This window comes from Anser cygnoides, chromosome 4, assembly GCF_040182565.1.
Source record: "Anser cygnoides isolate HZ-2024a breed goose chromosome 4, Taihu_goose_T2T_genome, whole genome shotgun sequence".
NCBI classification, from domain to species: Eukaryota; Metazoa; Chordata; class Aves; order Anseriformes; family Anatidae; genus Anser; species Anser cygnoides.
The window spans coordinates 47,770,808-47,789,764 of NC_089876.1; the positions used below are offsets into that span (position 1 = coordinate 47,770,808).

General features: G+C 37.4%; 1 protein-coding gene across 7 annotated transcripts in view; it reads left to right on the forward strand.

Annotated features, from left to right (window-relative positions):
• TMEM131L (transmembrane 131 like) overlaps positions 1-18,957 on the forward strand; it is a 78,785-nt gene that overhangs the window by 49,668 nt on the left and 10,160 nt on the right. For 5 of the 7 annotated variants that reach the window (XR_010831133.1, XM_066996066.1, XM_066996068.1 and 2 more), the window contains 15 exons: positions 350-503; positions 1,157-1,327; positions 1,612-1,681; positions 3,474-3,591; positions 4,310-4,451; positions 5,440-5,549; positions 7,297-7,369; positions 9,391-9,533; positions 10,190-10,332; positions 10,661-10,847; positions 11,862-12,047; positions 13,604-13,753; positions 14,341-14,957; positions 16,825-16,979; positions 18,276-18,400. Coding sequence is in view for 6 of the 7 variants with exons in the window: in XM_066996066.1 (XP_066852167.1) it covers positions 350-503; positions 1,157-1,327; positions 1,612-1,681; positions 3,474-3,591; positions 4,310-4,451; positions 5,440-5,549; positions 7,297-7,369; positions 9,391-9,533; positions 10,190-10,332; positions 10,661-10,847; positions 11,862-12,047; positions 13,604-13,753; positions 14,341-14,957; positions 16,825-16,979; positions 18,276-18,400 (2,544 nt within the window). In the remaining variant the exon portion in view is untranslated. The remainder of the gene's footprint in view (positions 1-349; positions 504-1,156; positions 1,328-1,611; positions 1,682-3,473; positions 3,592-4,309; positions 4,452-5,439; positions 5,550-7,296; positions 7,370-9,390; positions 9,534-10,189; positions 10,333-10,660; positions 10,848-11,861; positions 12,048-13,603; positions 13,754-14,340; positions 14,958-16,824; positions 16,980-18,275; positions 18,401-18,957) is intronic. The other 2 variants (XM_066996067.1, XM_066996069.1) reach the window with 1 other exon arrangement.

Below are 18,957 nucleotides of genomic sequence, written 5' to 3' on the forward strand. Positions count from 1 at the left end.
CCATCCTTGCTCCTCCAATTCAGAAGCAGGGTAGTGGTAGAAAAATCACAAACATTTCTTCAGTTTTCTTTTGCCAATTTCATCCAACCTACCTTATCACAAAGCAGTAAGCAGTATACTGTGACATAGCAGGAGGGTGGAATGATTACCTGCCTACCTCTTCTACGTTGTTCTTGTCAAGTTTTACTCTGGTATTATATGTAAGTATTTTAAAGGAAATTAATTTACTTTCTCCTTAAAACCTTAGGAGACTCATTGTACTAGAACACTACAGTTATCTGTGGACTGCTCGTGCATGCTCAAAGGCAATTACAGTTGTATTTATTTTTTATTCTGTTTTTACGTATAGGTATTTTGATGTCAGTCCTTCTGCAGCAATGTTTCATATAGAACCACACCATAATACTTCAGGATTTTGGTCCATATGGTTTACAAACAACTTTGACTTCAGCATTGAACTGAACGAAGTCTACATAGCTAGAGAAACAAATAACATTTTAAAAGTAAGTTTTATTTCGGCTTCATACAGTGTCTTGTCCTTGATTTAGGGATTTGCTCTGCTGACATAAAAATAGATTCTTTCATGGACTTTGTTCTCAGTGCTGATTGAAATCAGTTAAAAATAAAGGTAGCTGTGCACCTGTAACTTAGGCACTGAAAAGCTTGGGCTCTCTGTAGGTGTTATTTACCGTCTGGCTTGTTTTTATATTATTTCATTAGCAACTGTTTTTCTCATTTCAGTTGCAGCTACAGATGCATCAAATTATAGACCATTGCTCAGTTCTCAGAATTGTTGTGTGTGTTGTTTGTGCTCTGTAGGACTGAGTGTTTGTTCATAGGCTCTAATGGAAGTCTTCAGTACATAGATGAGCTTTGAAGTTTGGAATACGAAGCCAATAATTTACTTGTACACTGGCTTGATTCAAACCAGGCAATTCAGTTTTATGAATAAGCACATGATGTAAGCATCTAGTTGGCCATTCATATATTTAGATAGGAGACTTATATATGCATACTATGGATCAGTTACGGGCACATACGTGTGTGTAATAACAGCAAAACCACAAAGAAACGGAAAGTTTATGTTCTTCAAGGTACAGCTTGCACTAAATATGCCGTTCCAGATTTAATTCAGGTGTCATTTGATTCTTTCTAGATTCTGAACTTTGCTGAACCTTTGACTCTACCTCCAGGCTGCTGGAATGTATTTTCTTTGAAACTCAGTATGAAAGACACTGTAACAAATGTACTTTCTAGTATTTGTTTGGCCACCAATGTGGGAGTGATGTTTGAAATACCTCTGCAGATATATTCAACTGTGTCCAAGGTATTGTATTAAGTTGCGCTGAATGATTATTATGTACTGCCGACCAAACTGCAGCAGCTTCCTTTTTTGGTCAGAAATTTGTCCCTTAGTCCTGAAAAATGCTCAATACCAGGCCATTATTTAACTTGAAAAGTTAAGCACTCAGAGTTAAACAGTGATGGAATTACGGATCTCTAGGCAACCTTAGTTCTCTTCCTTGACTTGCCCATATTATGCACTGAAAAACTCGAATTTTTCCTGTTGTTTTATCACATGCAAAATGGTTGGGTTTTTTGTTTTTCCAGCAAGGAGATCTTCATTTTGAAGCTATTGCCCATTGTGATATTCAGTCCTACTTGGGAAAATCTGATTCAGGTAGGCTTGTCTTGGCTTTTTTAGGCGTCTAATGACAGTATTGTAGAAAAATCTATGTAACGGGACTTGTAATGAGAATATTGAGATTGTTAATACAACTATTTAATTTTGTCTTTTAAAAACACATACTTTTCTGAGACCATTACTGATATAAATGGCTTCGTACTGAGTATAATGTGCAGTATTTCAGACCTCTAATTTGGTATCACTTGCTAAACTGTTGTTCTGTCTTGTAACGTAGTTTTGGACAAAAACATGTTGACCGATATCAGACCTTTAGCCAGAGTTTATTTGAACTTGTTCTCTCTATCTGTTTCTCACAGCAATAATTTCATAGGTTTCTGCAAAAGACAATTTATCAGGCTTATAAAACAGCACTGAAAGCTGTGTCATGTAAAACAAAGTGGTGTCATTCTTCCTGGAACTGAGGGATTTGTCTAGATTCTGTAATGCTAGGAGCTGTTTTAAGTACCTAGCTAGCATTTACAGAAACACAATGTTAGATGTATGTATGTATATATATGTACGTATGTATGTACTATATGTACACAATACTGCCTGAAGAATGTATAATTTGATGAATGCTTATTCAGAATAGTGTTTTTTAAATAATAACAAAAATAAAAAATCTCTGCTTAAGAATGAATTTCACTAGACAGCTGGGTACCATAGGCTTTAAATATTTGTGTTCTCCTGAATGCGTTTTCAAGATGATGCTTTCTTAAAGTATGTTTCTGTATGAAGATACGAAGAAGGCAATAGTAGTCAGTCAAAGATAAAAAGGAGATTTGAGGTGACACAGAAACACAGGGCTTGAAGCATGATTAATACATAGGCACATTTAGGTAAATATCTTAAAAGCAAGAGATATTTTAAAACCTTATAAAAGAGTATTGCTGATGTAAGTAAATGCTTACTGCTTGCTTACTTTCCATTCTAATAACATACATAATAACATAATCAGATCTTTATATGTAGATATTCTACTTCATAATTTAGGATACTAGTCCTTCTTAAATAGAAAAGTCTGAAAATACTGGCCTGAACAACCTGTAGCTGGATTGTTCAAGTCGTCATTAGTCTCGATTACTTTAAACTCTAAGGATAATACAATAAGTTGCATTTTGTATTTTCAAAATAAGCTGGTTTTGTTTTCTTTAAAAAGAAATTTGCTTATTTAACTTCATTCTGCTGTGTGAAACTGTTTGAAGCAGCATGAGTCTAACTTTCTAAAAACGATTTTAATCTTTGGACTGATGTAAAGCCCAGAAATTTAGCTTATGTAGAATTTGAGAAAATAGTCAGGACCTGGAAAAGAGAAGGTGAAATGGAAGCACCGTTTCTGCAAAATGGAGATTTGTTTTGCTGCCTGCTGTGCTATAATATTACAATTTTGTACTGCTGCACAGAGAAGAGATCTTGATACTTGATTGATACCAGTGGAAAGTTCTGTGTAAAGTCTATTGATAATTTAATGATTTCTCAATAGCATCCTTGAGAAACAGCAACAGTAAAAAAGGACTTACCAGAGCATATGAAATCTATGCAATTCCCATATTGCTGTTTGCACGTAGAATTACTGCAGTTTTGAGGATGTATGTCTTTATTGCTCCCATCTGATTTGCTTAGTATGTGTACCTTCACACATGCTTGCTTAGAAGGAAAAAATTGGTTTGCCTTACTTCTTGTGTTGAGACCCTTTGCAGATACTGATTGCTCACATTAAGAAGTAGATTGATGGAAGGAGCAAATGTTGCCTCTTTAAAATATGAAAAATCTGTTATCGTTTCAGTAAATCTGCTTTGGCAGAAGAGTCTCTCTCTGGACCATTCTGCCTGGGATGTGGATTCTGAGCTTGCAAGTGAACTTTATGAAAGATGGCAAAAAATAAGACGTGGGGAAGCCTGCAGGTCTGTACAGAATCTGTTGAGGTTCTTAATTCAAGCCAGTACAATGTTGTAAGGGGGAATATTTTTATTCTGAAATATTCTTAATTAGAACAAACATTTTTGACCTAGCTGCATGTAAGTTAGTTATCTTGAAGCATCTGGAATTTCAGAGCATCCCAAACACTTCTAACTTCAATTTCAAGGCACTGCCAGCGATAAGTAAACATTTCAGATGCTTGAATTTTAGAATGTAAATAATGTTTTGACTGAGCCCCCACCACAGCTACCCAGTTTGAAAGCAGTCAAAGCATATTTTAACAGATCAGTTATGGAGCTGCACAAATCCTTTGTCAACAGGTCCCATAGCAGTCTTTTTAGGATCAGAAGCTCTAAATAGCTTTCAAGGTTTTTAGTCCCTGACCTAATGGATGCTATGTACTGGGGATGCGGGGAGGGAAGCAGTCACTGTGCCTGAGCAATTGGAGAGACAGTGCATCAGTGATACCACCCAGTTTCCAGAATAGAGAAGTAGGGCTGCAAAAACTAGTCACTGTTGCAGGTGGAAAAGTGGGAGATTGAATTACTCTCTATGACTAGATCACGTTTGTGGGTTTTGTGTTGTGAAGAACGTTTTCAAGGAAGGATTAGTTGGTATGATTGGTCCTGGCAAATCATTATCTTTTGTTCTTTGATTTAAAAAAAAAAAAGAGAAAAATCTTTGTGTTTTTTGCCAATAAAGCAGGAGAAGTATTTTAGGATCAGCTCGCTTTATTCACCAGAAGAAGCCTGAAGAGGAGTCCCTCGCCTTTTTCTTGCCACGGTTAACTGCAGAGCCTGGCCTTACACTCAACTTCAGTGCCACAGCAGTTAAAAGTAGTATGGTAAAGATGGTTTTCTTACACTTCTTCTGAATTGATAAATGTTTAGCTTCTTTAAAGAACAGAGTCTGCAGTTAATATTTGGTGATGTTTTCATACTGCTTCTAGATTGGTATTTTGAAACCTTCATACAAGTCTAATACAAGACACCAAATTTGTTTTATCCCTTTGGCTCTTTGATAAATTCTCTAGCTATCAAATTGTAGTATTTTTAGTACAAGGAGAGGAGTAAAGCAGTGTAGGTATTAACTAACAACTATTCATGGTTATTAAAACTTTCTTCGCATTGTGGTCTAAGCTACATGCTTGTGGTAAAATAATTGAACGAGGGACTTGGGATAGAATGTGCTGTCATTAATGATGAATTCTGCATACAGGATAGCCTTCCTTCTGCCACAGCCTTACATAACAGAAGCATATGAAATGTTGAAGATAGAAAACTGAGGCATCAGCATTGCAATGTGTCTTGCAACCATGCTGACAGTTACTTCTTCGTTTGTCAGATTTTGGTTGGTACTAACCTAGTCTGTGCCAGACCAGTCATACAGAGATGCTTCTCATATGCACATGTGAATTACCTTGATATTCCATTTATGCCATTTGATCGTCATTATAGTAATGTATGTAACCTACTTGGACTCAAACTTCTGTATGAAAGGGTGGCACCTTAGTACTAACTGACCTTCTTTTGAGGAAGAGGTTAGTTTGTCTGTGCAAATCAAAATACAAATGAAAGGATTGTTTTGAGGGGGGTGAGGTCTATGCTTTTGCACATACAAAATCACTCGTCATACACTCTTAGCTGTTTTTGCAAATGACGGCATTGTGATGATGTCCTACTGTTCCATGCAGTTTTGTATGCACGTGATTATATTGAATTAAGACTGATGAAGCCAGGCTGAATTTCCTTGAAAATGCAGCTCATATTACCAATGCTGACTTATTATCAAGTATGTAGTTTAACTTTTCTTTTCCCCTCTGAACTATTTAGGTGAAGTATTTTGTACTAAGAAACCCGTCATCCTTTCCAGTTGCATTGCAGCTTGTGCCGCTCTCTTACTACCCTGATCCCCAAGCTTCAGTGAGTCTGCTCAGCAAATGGTAATTAGTATAACTGTCTCAGAATATTGTTTTCCCTTTAAAAAGTTGTTTGCTATGCCTTATGATTGCTGCTTATTGTTTGTTTTACTTTCTCAAAGCGTAACTTAAGTGGGGGCAATGTTCTGCTCTGTTTTGGAAGATCGTCATGTTCAGAGCAGCTCTCTGTGTGGCACCTGACTGTGTAATGCACCTGATCTATGATAAAAAACACTCTGAACATATTTTCAGCAAGTTTATGTATACCAGCCACAAACTATGTCATCTTTTAAGATCTGAGGCCTAGTGCAATCTTGTGCAGGCTATGCAGTTGTGGGGAACAACTCACACAAGTGGGGATGTGCTGCTCCCAGCAAAGCTGGTTGGGAAATACCCAGTCTGTAGGCCGCAGTCTGTGAGGAGGAAGGTAACTGAACCTAATTTAAGAAAAAAGTTTTTTATTTTTTTTCCTTAGCTTTTTCTTAGGTAAAAACCCTGTCTCTAAGAAGAGGAAATAGGAGCTGGGAAGAAAAATGCAGCAGGTCTAGAGCCAGGAACCCCACCATAAACATTTAGGGGCAGCTAAACAAATATTTAAACGTTTTGAACTTCCTGTGTTACAAATGAGAAGATCTAATGAGAAATCTAGATAGAGTTAGATGGAGATTATAAAGGGACATGGAGTTCACCAAAATAAGCCCTGACTGTCATGTTTAACTTTGAAAAACTGCAATACGTGTGCAGTTGGTAGTAATTATTGGCTTGCTTGGAGTCTGTGGAACTACTCACATGCTTAAGTGTACCTTGCTTATTTGGGGTACCAGTCCCTGTATAGCTGCTTCCTTAACATTATTTCTTGACGCGCGTGTGTATATGTGTATATATAGAGATAGGCACATTAGTAACTACATGTGTTTGCATACAAAATACCATTTCCATGTAGACTCTTTCTAGTGGTTTGAAATTACATTTTCTCCTTATTTTCACACTTATGTTTCTGCAGATCATCTAGGTTTACCAGCAGTCATGTTCATTAACTCGTTTTTTTTTTCAAGATAATGTTGTAAAAAATTGTGACAAGTGAATTTCTAATTCAGTGGGTGGAGGTCCACTAATCCTCTAGGACCTAAATTTTACATATTGGTTTTCTTCTCTCCATTCTTAATGCCTTAAGTATCATAGGTTTAAAATTTGCTTTCAGATAGATAATCAGTTTCTGTAAGGGATTTTGATTCGCAAAGTTTGTGGAAGAAAATATGAATTTGTCCCAAAGAAATTGTGAGCAGAAAGAGGGACATGCGAGTAAATTATTGAGACTTGATAATGATTGTTTCTTAACAGCTATGTTTCAGAAAAAGCTGTGGGACATCTCTCTTTATATACAACTTAGAAATATTTCTTGATTGTTATCTTTTGCAATACTGTATACTGAGAGATCTGAAATGCCTAGGCATTTTTCTGTTTTCCAAACGCATGGAATCCACATAAAACTGATTTGTAGTGTATTTTGTTAAAATGCAGATCTGCATTTCCCCAGTATTTCACATCTGCCAAAGTGCAATTGTGAAAATATTCTTAGTCGCATGGTCTGAATTTTTGGGTTGACCTGTGTGGTGCCGGGAGTTGGACTCGATGATCCTTGTGGGTCCCTTCCAACCCGGGATATCCTATGATTCTATGATGATAAATGCCACTATGTAAAAATAAGTCAGTATAGTTCTGACAGACTAGGTTTGCAATGCTTATTTTTTTTTTGTTCTGGTTTATTTAGGTTTGGCGTAAATGTCCAAGCTATTAATTTCACCACCACTGAGTTCAGGCTCATGGATGAATGTTCTCACAGGGTAAGATGTTTAACTTTGATAGAGGAAGCAATCTGACACACTAGAAAAATTCTTCTTTAGCTACATTACATCTGAGTTTTTACTAAGTACTATTTAAAACAGTGTAACTGTGTTTTCTTGATTCTCTGTCAAGCTTGTATTTTTGCAGTTAATTTCTTTCCAGAGTTTGTTGTTTTCTAAATTGAAAACAACTGTAGAGTGTGTGTGCATGCTTGTGTGTGTGTCGAAAAGGCTACGGTTTGCTTTCTATTTTGGGACTTCGGTTTAGCCCTATGTTGACCACGAGGTGTAAGCCTTTTGTTGGTGACCTCAGAAGTTAACAGATAATATTTTCAGTAGAAGGAAATGTTGGACAATAGTTCAAAGAAGGAGAAAGATGGATTTCTACACTTCACCTCAGTTTCACTGCAACTCCCAGATTCAGGTTGGAATGTCACAGCTGTCTGTGGTTTCCATTACCTCATTTTTAACATGAGTGTGATGACACTTAATTGTGCCATATGCCAGTGCTGAGCTGTGATTATACCCTCAGGTGTTCTGTTGTGGATAATAGAAAGAGAGAAGATGTGCTACCAGGGATGTTGGCACAGTCTGACAATCAGAGTACTGTCCAGGGTACCAGCAGAGTTCATTCTTACATTTCTAGTTTGCATGAAAGCCTGGAATTGACATTTCCTTTGCTATTTGTACATGCTGCAGCTTCATCCTTAATGCTCTGTACATGTTTCTACAAACACTTTTTAAGATCCTATTGAAAGATTGGTACTTTATAAAAACAAAAGAATATATTTGCTAAACTTATCAAAGCTGACCTTTGTTTTTTGTCAACAGTGAAGAGTTGTTGTAAAATAGTGGTGGATCTTTACACCGGTGTGTGTATTGCCTGTATTTCATGTAGAGACTTGAAGAGCTATGGGAGCATCTATGGTTACGTAGGCGTTCAGTATATCTGTATATGAGACCGACCTTGGCTTGTTGTTGGCCAAATTGCTAGTTGTTAATATTTACATTTTTGAATGTCATTTTTCTAGTCACTTTATATACATGTGTAGTGAGTAGTTAGTCTCACATTTGTGCATGTGCATCTTTGTAGAGAGTGACCCAGTGAAGTTTGCAAATCCATACGTGTTTTGCTTTTAATGAATGTTAACTGTTGAGGGAAGGTTCTGAAACTTTTTTGTATGTTCTTTTTTTTCATAAAATAGACTAAGAATAAAAACATTTTGGGCTAGAAAAAGATCAGAAAAAACACTAGGACAACAGCTGTGAACTTAAAAATAACCAAGAAAGAGCCCGCTTTATGATGTTTCTGGTTGTTTTGACTGCTATGGGTGTCCAATCATGATTTTCTAAGAGGAGACCCCCCAGTTCTGATAGAGAAACTTTTAGGATTGTTTTCTTTCTCTTTGTCTTTTTTTATGTTAATTGGGGGGAAAATATAAACAGCAGTATTGAAATTTTTAAGAAGTATATATATTTTACATAATTTCCAGACTCACACAGCTTCTGGTAGTGGTGGTCTTCAGTTAATATGGTAGGGAGTTCAATTTGGCTTGTTTCCAGTGACTCAAAACGATCAACATATTTGCCAGCAGTCCCTTTCTCACTTAAATCAAGTTGCAAGTCTTACGCTGATGGTATAATGGTTGCCACATTTCCCCGTGCAATCAGTGTACTGTCAGTTCTAGTTGTGTGGTGAAGTGTTTCAGCATTTCTTGAATATGAAGGACACAGTGTAATTTCTTTTCCATCTGAACAAATAAAATCTGTTTTAAAAAATGAAGTAATACATTCCTCATAATAATAAGTGCAGTAATATGAACACTTGCTCAAATAAACAACGTTATCTGATGTTTTATGTTGTCAGATTGAAAGACTTTAGTGTAACAAGTTAATTAGGAGTTATTGCACCTTGCCAAAAATATCTTACGTGGTGCTAAGAAAAGATGTAGTGCTTTCTTTTATTAAGATCTTTAAACACACATTTTCTGTGAGTAAATAAGTGCATTTTTGTTTAACAGAATGCACATCAAGAGGATCTTATCAACAAGAAATGCAGTTCTGAGCTGCTTCGGTTAAATTTACAACCACTGGAAACCAGAAAAGTTGCTGTAATCTTTACACCAGTTGACTACAAAAGAGTAGCTTCACTTATTTTAATCAGGTAAGCCAGGTTTCAGTTGTGAGAAGCAACCAACTAAATGTGAAAATGAATTTGCCAAATCTTGGAGCAAAGTCAAATAGTCAAAATTTGCAAGTCAGAACACCTCTGGTTTAATAAAAGTTGCTTGAAGGTTATTTGTACTTTATGCCTACCTAGGTCATTAAATCTGGAACTTCTTCAGATTTTTTTTTTCCTTGTGGCGTGGATCAGTGGGTTAGAAAATGCGTATGAATATATACTGTATGTATGACCAAGGCACTTCTTCAGTCAGCAGATCAACAGCCTTTTCCTGCTGGGTGGCTTTGCTATTTTAAACTTAACTTCATAGTGATAGGATTTAAGAATCCAGTGAGTCAAATTTATAACTGGTTATCTCTGGAGAAGAGTGTTTATGGAAGGAACAACTACTTTTACCAGGTAGCACTATTATCCAGTGGCAATGGTAACAAAACTAGCTCTTTCATTGTGTGAAATGCAGTGGTGAATGGTTCTTGGGTGATCCTGCCTGTATTTAGGGGAAGCCTTTCCAGATGTGGCCAGTGATTCTGTTACTGACACACTGTTGTGTTGGTTTGGCACCTAGATAGCAAAGCCACGATGTTGCAAACTTCATTTGTGTTTTAATGGCTGATGGTTTGATTTTTATTTTGTGGCAGAAACAACTTGACTGTTCTGGATGTGGTCAACGTAGAAGGCTATGGAGCCAGAGAATTACTTAAAGTAGGGGGAAGACTGCCAGGTACAGGAGGATCTCTTAGATTCAAGGTGCCAGAAGCTACACTAATGGACTGCAGACGACGTGAGTAAGAAGAAACAGGTCTCTGATTTTGTAGCTGGCTGCATTACTCCGTAGTGGTAATGATATCATGCAATAACGTTAAGTAAACAGGATATCGAAGTAAAGAAACTAAAGAATTTGGTAGTAAGAGGTGTAGGTTCTGATGTCTCAAAATACTGGCTGATAATAGTTGCAAGTTCTGGAAATACACTGCTGCAAAATAGTCTGTATTAAATTTTTGGTTGCTTCTGAATATTTAATTGATTTGAAATTAAAAGCAGCTATTTCTTTCTAAACATGAGAGTCTTTTTAAGCACTAAAATAATTGTTTTTTTTTTTTCCTTTTAAGAACTGAAAGACAGCAAGCAAATTTTGTCCATCACAAAGAACTTCAAAGTAGAGAATATTGGGCCTCTCCCTATAACAATTTCATCAATGAAAATCAATGGTTACAGTTGCCAAGGATATGGATTTGAAGTGTTAGACTGTCAGGAATTCTTTCTGGCTCAGAACTCATCACGGGAGATCAGCATTGTGTAAGCACTGACAAATTTGATGACAAGTTAACTTAAGTGGAAATTTGAGATAATTAGTTGCAGTAACAGACACTCCAGTAACACACACGCACACAAAATTTGGTGAGCTTTGAAAATAAGCTTCAATATGCTTTTCAGTAAGGGTAATACTATTAAATCGATTGTATAATAACGTTTCTTTATAATAGCCCGTTATTTTTAAAAAGCAATATGCATGCTTTTATCTGTGCCTTATGAAAGAATAAATGAAAGCAAAAGACTAGTCAAAATAAATAAGGAGTGTTCTGTCACCGGCTGTTCTCATTCTTTGTTCTGCTTTCCTTTGTTCCAAGTAGCCCGATTGCCATCTAGTCATGTTTACCTAACATTACACATATGTCTAAATCAGATTTTTTTTAAAAAATCCTGTTGAGTTAGCCGTGATTTGGACATAAGGAGAGTTAACATTACAGTAACTGTGATTATGAACACAACGAGTATCACCTCTCCTGATTGGAAAGGCAAGTCACACCTTCTAGCAGCACACGTGGCAGTCAAATAGAATGACGGAATGGGCAAGGGAAATGAATGGAAGAGCCAAATCTGATGTTTTCTTCTGCTTTTCCCTGTCTTTTTAGCCTCGTTCTAGACTTATCTTAGAATCTGACCCTTTCCAAAGTAATATTGGCTTTATGCTTGAAAACTATGCTTTTTATAAGCATCTTTCAGTTAACACGAGTTGATCTTGTTGCACCTCTTTGAAATAAGGAAAATGAGTTACAATAATGTGTTGTGTGTATGTGTACACACATCTTACTGCTCGAGGATGACCTCAAAGTCTTAACCTCTTAAACAGGTGCTAATGCACCTGCGTAGTCTTAAGCAGATAGTGATCACTTATTTCATTGTCTTTTTCCGTACTATTAAATCAAAAGTCATGCTGTATGCTTTTTTTGTATTAATATGAGTTCAGAAAATGAAATTCAGCCTAGCGAATGGGAAAAATAGCACCAACTCTGTCTACTTTCCTGACAGATTCACTCCTGATTTTACATCTTCGTGGGTAATCCGGGAGCTAACCCTGGTGACTGCTGCGGATCTGGAGTTCCACTTCACCCTCAACGTGACTCTTCCTCACCATTTGTTACCGCTGTGTGCAGATGTGGTGCCAGGACCCAGTTGGGAGGAGTCTTTCTGGCGGCTCACTGTCCTCTTCGTAAGGTAACGTGCTCAGAGCTTCTGGGCTAGGTTGAAAGAGACCCACCGGTGAGAGATCAGCATGCACTTCTGGCTTGTGGTAGATGTGATGATAGGGCCTAAATCTCTACTGCATCTAAGTCTTTTGGGAGTACTGCCAGCTGTCTGCAGGAGCTTGTGTGATCCAGTAGCCTGTGGTAGAATTGACAAGCATTTCATGCTCCTCCTGCTGATAAACTCCCATGTTAGGCTTGGAAAGAAGACAGGTTAGGTATTCCCACAGGAAGAGCCAGTGGCTACCCCTCTTGCTAGAAGATTTACTTCCCCACCCATAGAGATGCATGTGGAACCTGTTCGTCCCTGAATGTCATCAGTAGAATGGAGTGGACTGATGGCTTATCTTAAAGTATTTCTGGAAAACTAACATTTATGAGATTTCAGACACCTGAGTAAGGACCTGCTTTTCCTTTTGCTTCCTTCTTTAATGTATTAAAAAAAAAACCTCTCTCTTTTTGTTGGCTCTTGTTAGGAACACTGATAAAGATGCTACCCCAGAAAAAGTTGTCTTACGTTAGCTAACTCATTGCTCATACATGGTAAACTGTTTTAGGAGGCCTGTACCTTTGTACAACAGTTAAGGGTTCTGCTCTTACTAATATTTTTTTGTCTTTCTTATTAACCTTTCATACTGTGAGTGTGAGTTGAATGCTGTTTGTGGCAAATGATTTCTGATGTTTTCAACGCACTGAACCCTGAATTCCTGCTATCAGGACTAGCAAGGAGTGAACACAAATGTCGTGGTGATCCATATACGTGCCAGTGCATGCATAATTGAGATCATGATGCGCACTTGTTCTGCTTGCATTGTTGTTTTGACGCTGAAAACAGAGCACAATTGAACAGTAAGAGTAACCATGTAACATGGCTCTAGATGCAACAGAAGGATACTACAAGCATTTGAAAAATCAGGAGTTTTTCATTCTGTTTCCCAGCTGACAAAATTTATTCTATATGAGAAGGTGACTTGATGAATTACAGAGCTTTTCATTCTGATTGATTAATGTTTGGTGTAATTAATGTGCTAGAGAGAAAGAGAAGGCGTTTTGCAGCTTCAGTTTTATCTCAGAAGAATGATGGCATTTTATGTCAGCATTTTCTCTAGGTAGCAGAAGAGACAATTGTAAATAAATAACAAAATAGTGATATAACTATCATGTACTCAGTAGATGTGTCATGCTGTGATATGTTGTCATTGTGTTGAGTGAGATTTCTTTCTAACTGATTTTTAAACCAAGTGTTAGTTTTCTTTTCTAGGATTTTTTTTCTTTTAGCTTTTTCTTTATGAAGCTCAAGGCTGAGTTATTTTTTGCCAGACTACAACTAGCAGGAGCTATGATGTTTAATAAAAAAGGGGAGGGGGACCATTAGAACTGTTCCTTACTTTGTGTTTTCCTATCTGCTGTTTTCCTTAAAATTACTAACAAAATATTTGAAAAATGCATCTTCTTACAAGCTTTGTAACTTCCATTGAACATTCCTGAAAATTGTAGACACCAATGTTTGTTGTTTTTCTTTGACAGTTTGTCCCTGCTCGGTGTGATTCTGATAGCCTTCCAGCAAGCCCAATATATTCTAGCCGAGTTTATGAAATCAAGACAGAGGCCAAATCCTAGTTCTTCATCACAGCAGAACAGCAACTCTGTTGACGTAATCAGCTCTGATTCCTACAAGTAAAAACAATTTCCTCTTCTTTTGATTTGCATTTTTTCACCTGTTTAATATGGAGCAGTGCTTTCTGTCTGTTGGTACTTTGACATTGCTGTGGACTTGTTTAGAAGAGGTCTTGTTCAAAGCAACCTCCTTCAGAGAGCTTCAGTGTTGCACCATGTATTTATCTCTTCAGAAGAGAAGTGGAAGAACTCAAGGGTTTATTCATTTTGTATGTTGTCAGTAGTACACAGGATAGAAGTTGTGTGATAAAATTAATGGATACACCATACTCAGCAGCCTTAGAAAGCTAAGAATGGCAAATGATGTTAATGGCCCTCAAACCTGACCTCTTGGTTGGTCAGTTAGGCATTTGTTCAAGCAAGTAAGTGTATTTGAAGTCTAAGCACATACTTAGTCTTTCTCAACTCCCACTGAAATCAGAATGTGCTTAGCTGGTATGATACGTTGAAGACCTAACAAAATCTCAGCTTGTGAATATGCCCCCCTTCATTTCATTACAAAAATATCCCATAAAACAACTTACGACAGCCTCATAGATGTTTAAAAAACAAAAAGGCAACTCAGTTTGTCTTTATTTTTTTTCCAGGGGAAGCTGTAAGACATTTATGGATTCCTATAGTTCGTCAGATAAAGGCAAAGGGAAGGGCTTCCTGTCTGTAGGCACTTCGTCCAGCCGAAGTCAAAATGCAGCCAAGAGAAGTCCTGCGACCTACAGCCACTCTCAGAAGAAACACAAATGTTCAGTTTACTACAGTAAGCAAAAGCCAAACACAGCAGCTGGCAATGCCATTACAGCTACTGATGAGAAGCAAAATCAGATTGCAGAGAACCAAATCTCAGCACCAAAAGAGGACATTTGCACTGATATTGTCAGTGAGAACTGGGTAACTCTAAAATATGCAAATGGCATAAACGTTAACAAGAATTTAACTCTTCCAGAAAACTTTCTGGGTAAAGAAGAAACTGCACTGAAAAATACAGTTCTCATTAAAAATACTTCTTCAGAGTGTGATCTGAAGGAAGATATTCAAACATGTATGTTTCCTAAGGAAACTAACCTTAAAGCTTCAGAAAATCTAGTTGAGCTCAAAGAACAGGAGTTCTGTCCTGTGAAGATGTCTAAGAAGCTACCTGAAAGTCACTTGTCAAGACGTTCACCTCTGCAACAGCCAGAACTGCAAGAAATTTCTAGGAAAAATAATGGTATCTTTTTTATTTTTAATTTCTATCAGGTGAAATTGAGTGAAGTAGCCTTGACTTCGTTGTGGTCAGGAATTTCTTTTGTGTGAGACAAGATGTGATATTACCTATGTATCACTGTGATATATCTCTTCATCTCTTCTAAGCAAATGGCTTGCTGTAGAAGTTGTTTCATAAATCATAAGTTGGCCTTGGTTTACAGATTTCAAGGCTGTACAGTGGTATTTTAATGGTTAAAATCATTGTCATAGATCTGCTTAAAAGATGGAAATTTCCCCTCTCAAGTATACAGAAGCATCCTAGTTTGTTAGTTTCAGGTCCACTGACAATCTGACACCTTGTTTTTAGAATCACCAGGCACCATTGATACCAAGTATTCAGAATTCCTATGATAACAACACCTAAAAGAGCAAACGTGTTCTGATATTTTTGTATTTTGCAGGAATCTGCCAATTATCATGCTGTCGTTAATTGGAGAACTGTTTTTTTTTTTTTAATAGTGGAACTAACCTGCCTGCGAAATCTTACCTCATAGCTTCACAGCTAAAAATTTTAAGAAAATCTCAAGAGTACTTTGGGGGGAAAGTAGGTTAGGAAGATGTTTCTTCTGCAATTTTGGTTTTACTTAGGAGCTCAGCAAAGTAGTTACATGCTGAAGACTGGCATTTGCTGAAGCTATGGTGTCTCTGGTCTATGGCAGTTTATTTAGTGAATGAACTGTATGTAACACAGGGATTTGGGGCCCTGCTGTAGTGTGTCTCTGTTGGCCTGCACTGGTTGCTTACCCTTTGTGTCCTTACCTTTTAGATACGACAGGTACCAGTGTGCTGTCTCAGGAGTGGAGACAGGGCAATTTTATTCTTACTTACAGAGTTCTTTGAGATGCTTCATACATTCCTAAACTGCAAAAAATTATTCCTTCTTTGCTTTGAATTAAAAAATCAAATGGAAAAAAAATCCATAATTACATCTTACCTGTATTTATGTACATAGCAAGGTAACTTGGAGTACAGACTGCAGATACCATGTTCATACATAAACCAGTTAGGAGGTACTAGAATTGTTTTCATTAGCACAAATTCCACTTTGAGAGATCATTTAAAGAGTACTGACAGATACTTTGTATTCAGTGATAAAGCACTAAAGGTAATCTGCTGAAGGGTCTGTTGGCAGTTGTATTTATATTTTTGCACTGTTGGGGTTTTGATTATTTCCTTTGGTAGGATAAATGAAGCCTAAAAAGGATCCCAGCAGAGGATTGTGGCTCAGCTGGGCAGCTCAGCCAGCTGTTGAGAATGGCCGCCTCATTTTTTCTTCATCTCTTTGCTTTTGTTATGCAAGAGTACTTCCTCATATGCCCCTCAAGAAAAGAAACTTCTAGTGCTGCACCCATCCTAAAGAAAGGATGACTTTCTACCCTTTTTTCAGAAGTTTTCTGCACAAGTTTGCAGGGTTTTTCTGTTTGTTTTTAAGCCCAAAGTTCTCTGGCTTCCAGTTCTACCCTCCAAAGCCCGTGGCTGGGACCGGAGTAGCTCAAATTTGGATGAGATGAGTAAGGATGGGGTAGTTTATGTGTGTAAGAGTAGTGTGCCCATGAGCATGAATTGGTACAGAGGTACTTTTTGCAGCTGCTGTCAGAATGCTTACACAGCATTAGCTATTGATTTTGGAATTTTCAGCATCATCAGCCTAGATGTTAGTCCCATAGTGTTTTGGAAAACAACCCAAGTCATGTGTTTTAGTTTGCTGCTTTTGTTCGTATGTTTGGTTTTTTTAAAGAGGTAGGCCAAAGTGAAGGTTGAAAGTAATGTGGTTATGACTGGGAGCCCATTCACTTCCCAAGCAAACTTGTGTTACTTTTTAATTGTAGGGAATAATCAGCAAGTGCCTCTCAGGAATGAAACAGAAAACTGTGAGACCTTAAAAAAGCAGATCAACCTAAAGCCTTCCACCGAGAAAAAGATTAATAAGGGACCTAAGGAAGAGACTCTGTGCTGTGCAAAAGAGGAGATTACTTCTTCTGAGGTTCGTATTGCAATCTTTCTGTTTTTTAAATTTAAAATAATCTCCTTGTTACTTATTCTCATGTATATGTGGGGACTGTTACGTACAGTCACAGAGACACACGTCTAAAACACTGTAAATCAGATGAATGAGGAAGTATGCAGTTGTGCTGTCCCACATCCCATGCATACTAATGATGTATAGAATGATGAGCTGGGGTAAAAATTAAAATAGCCCTTATATTGTGATATTGGCTGGATCACAGCCATTTTCTTCCTTACCAGAGCAGGCACAGAAGAGCTGGAATCTAATGCCAGTTGTTAGCCATGACAATGATGTGGGAGCAAATCCTAGAGAGGAAGTGGTCTAGATGGGTGTATTTCCCTTCCTTCACAGACCCGATCTCCAAATATAGGACGTTGTGTAAGAAATTTGCATTTAAGAACAGAGCAGGCAGAAGCCCTATAACAGATTGTGAAGCTGCTGAGAAGGATCGTTCTGCATCCTTGATTTTGGAGCACATAATAAACACAATGCATTGCATGTGTTACGGGCAGTGTAAAACGCTTAAAGAATTTCATCTGGTAATTAAGAATTAATAATAAGAATCCAAGAATTTGGTTTGTGTGTGTTCTGTCTACTGGAAAGGAGTTGCATGACGACAAAGTGTAATGATGATTTCCATACAGTGCTCGAGGAATATGTATGAGAAAAGATGGGGTACAGTCTTGTTTTAGGAATTGTTACAGACTCCTTTTTGTGTGTGCCTGATGGTGCTCAGTTTTTGTTTCCTGAATTTCTTAGTCACTGTTCTTTGTTGGTTAAGTTACCCCATAATTTCCTCAGATGTAATTCAAATGAATGCCCCCCCCAGCTGCTGAGGAAAGGGAGGATTTATTGCTGCTGAACTTGCACACAAACTGATCATAAATTTGGCAGATGTTTTTTGTTTTTAGCACATTGGGGATTTTATTGACTGCCTTCCTTTTTCTCCCTGTATGTTTTTTTTTCCCCTGGAAGTCAGGGCTAGATGGTGTGAGGGGTGAAATACTAACATTGGGAATTCAAAAATGTCTCTCTCATCATCTCTTGGTGTCTTGAAGGACAGAGTCTTGGAAAGACTGATCAAGTGGATGGTGTTGGAAAGAGGAAGTGCTGTGGAGAGACAGTAAATCATATAGTAACTATACAATTGGGGTTGAGTTGTTTTGTCCAGTGAAATTTAGCAAGAAAATCTGATAAGAGTTCATTTTACTGTATAAAATGAAGTTACCTCAGTATGTATTCTCAGCTTTTTTTTCTTTTTTAAACCTTCAGCAAGAAGATGCATTTAGGAAGAAGAAACCTCAGGAGAAGAAGGAAGGGAATGTATCAAACATAAATTGGAATAGAAATAGAACATCTAGAAAGAATAAGAAAAAGAATGTTAATATATCTACAAGGTATGTATTGCCTCACCAAGTCATGAAGAAATCCAGAGCTGCTGTAACGTTTCCACAGGCTTTTGCTGAGTTTTGCATAGTACATTAGGCAGATTGTTTTATCTTGTTAAATAAACACTCTGTAGTCCTGGCTTATTGTTAAGAATGTGCACTACTAAATATCGCCAGCAAAAGAAATATTTATCCATTTGTAAATCTGTATGTATATAGACGCACCCCATTCTGCGTAGCAGTGGTTGCTCTTTGCTACGGTCTGGAATTTGCTGTCTCTGAGGTTTGGATGGTTAACTTGCTTTCCGTTATTGTGTTGTGTGGGTAAGATCCAGTCGTGTTTTCTTTTCAGTGAAAAGAGGAAGACCAAATTGTTAAAACTATTCCACTGTCAGGAAAATCATTTGCTGTATTGACTAGCTTAGGGGATATTGTCTTCTGGTAGTTTTGAAAGAGGAAGACGAGATAAAGTTACTTTCATTTTTGCCATAATGATTAAAATTTATCTACCTCAGGGAAGCAGATGTGTAATATCACTGGGGCTTCATAGATAAGCATTAACAAGT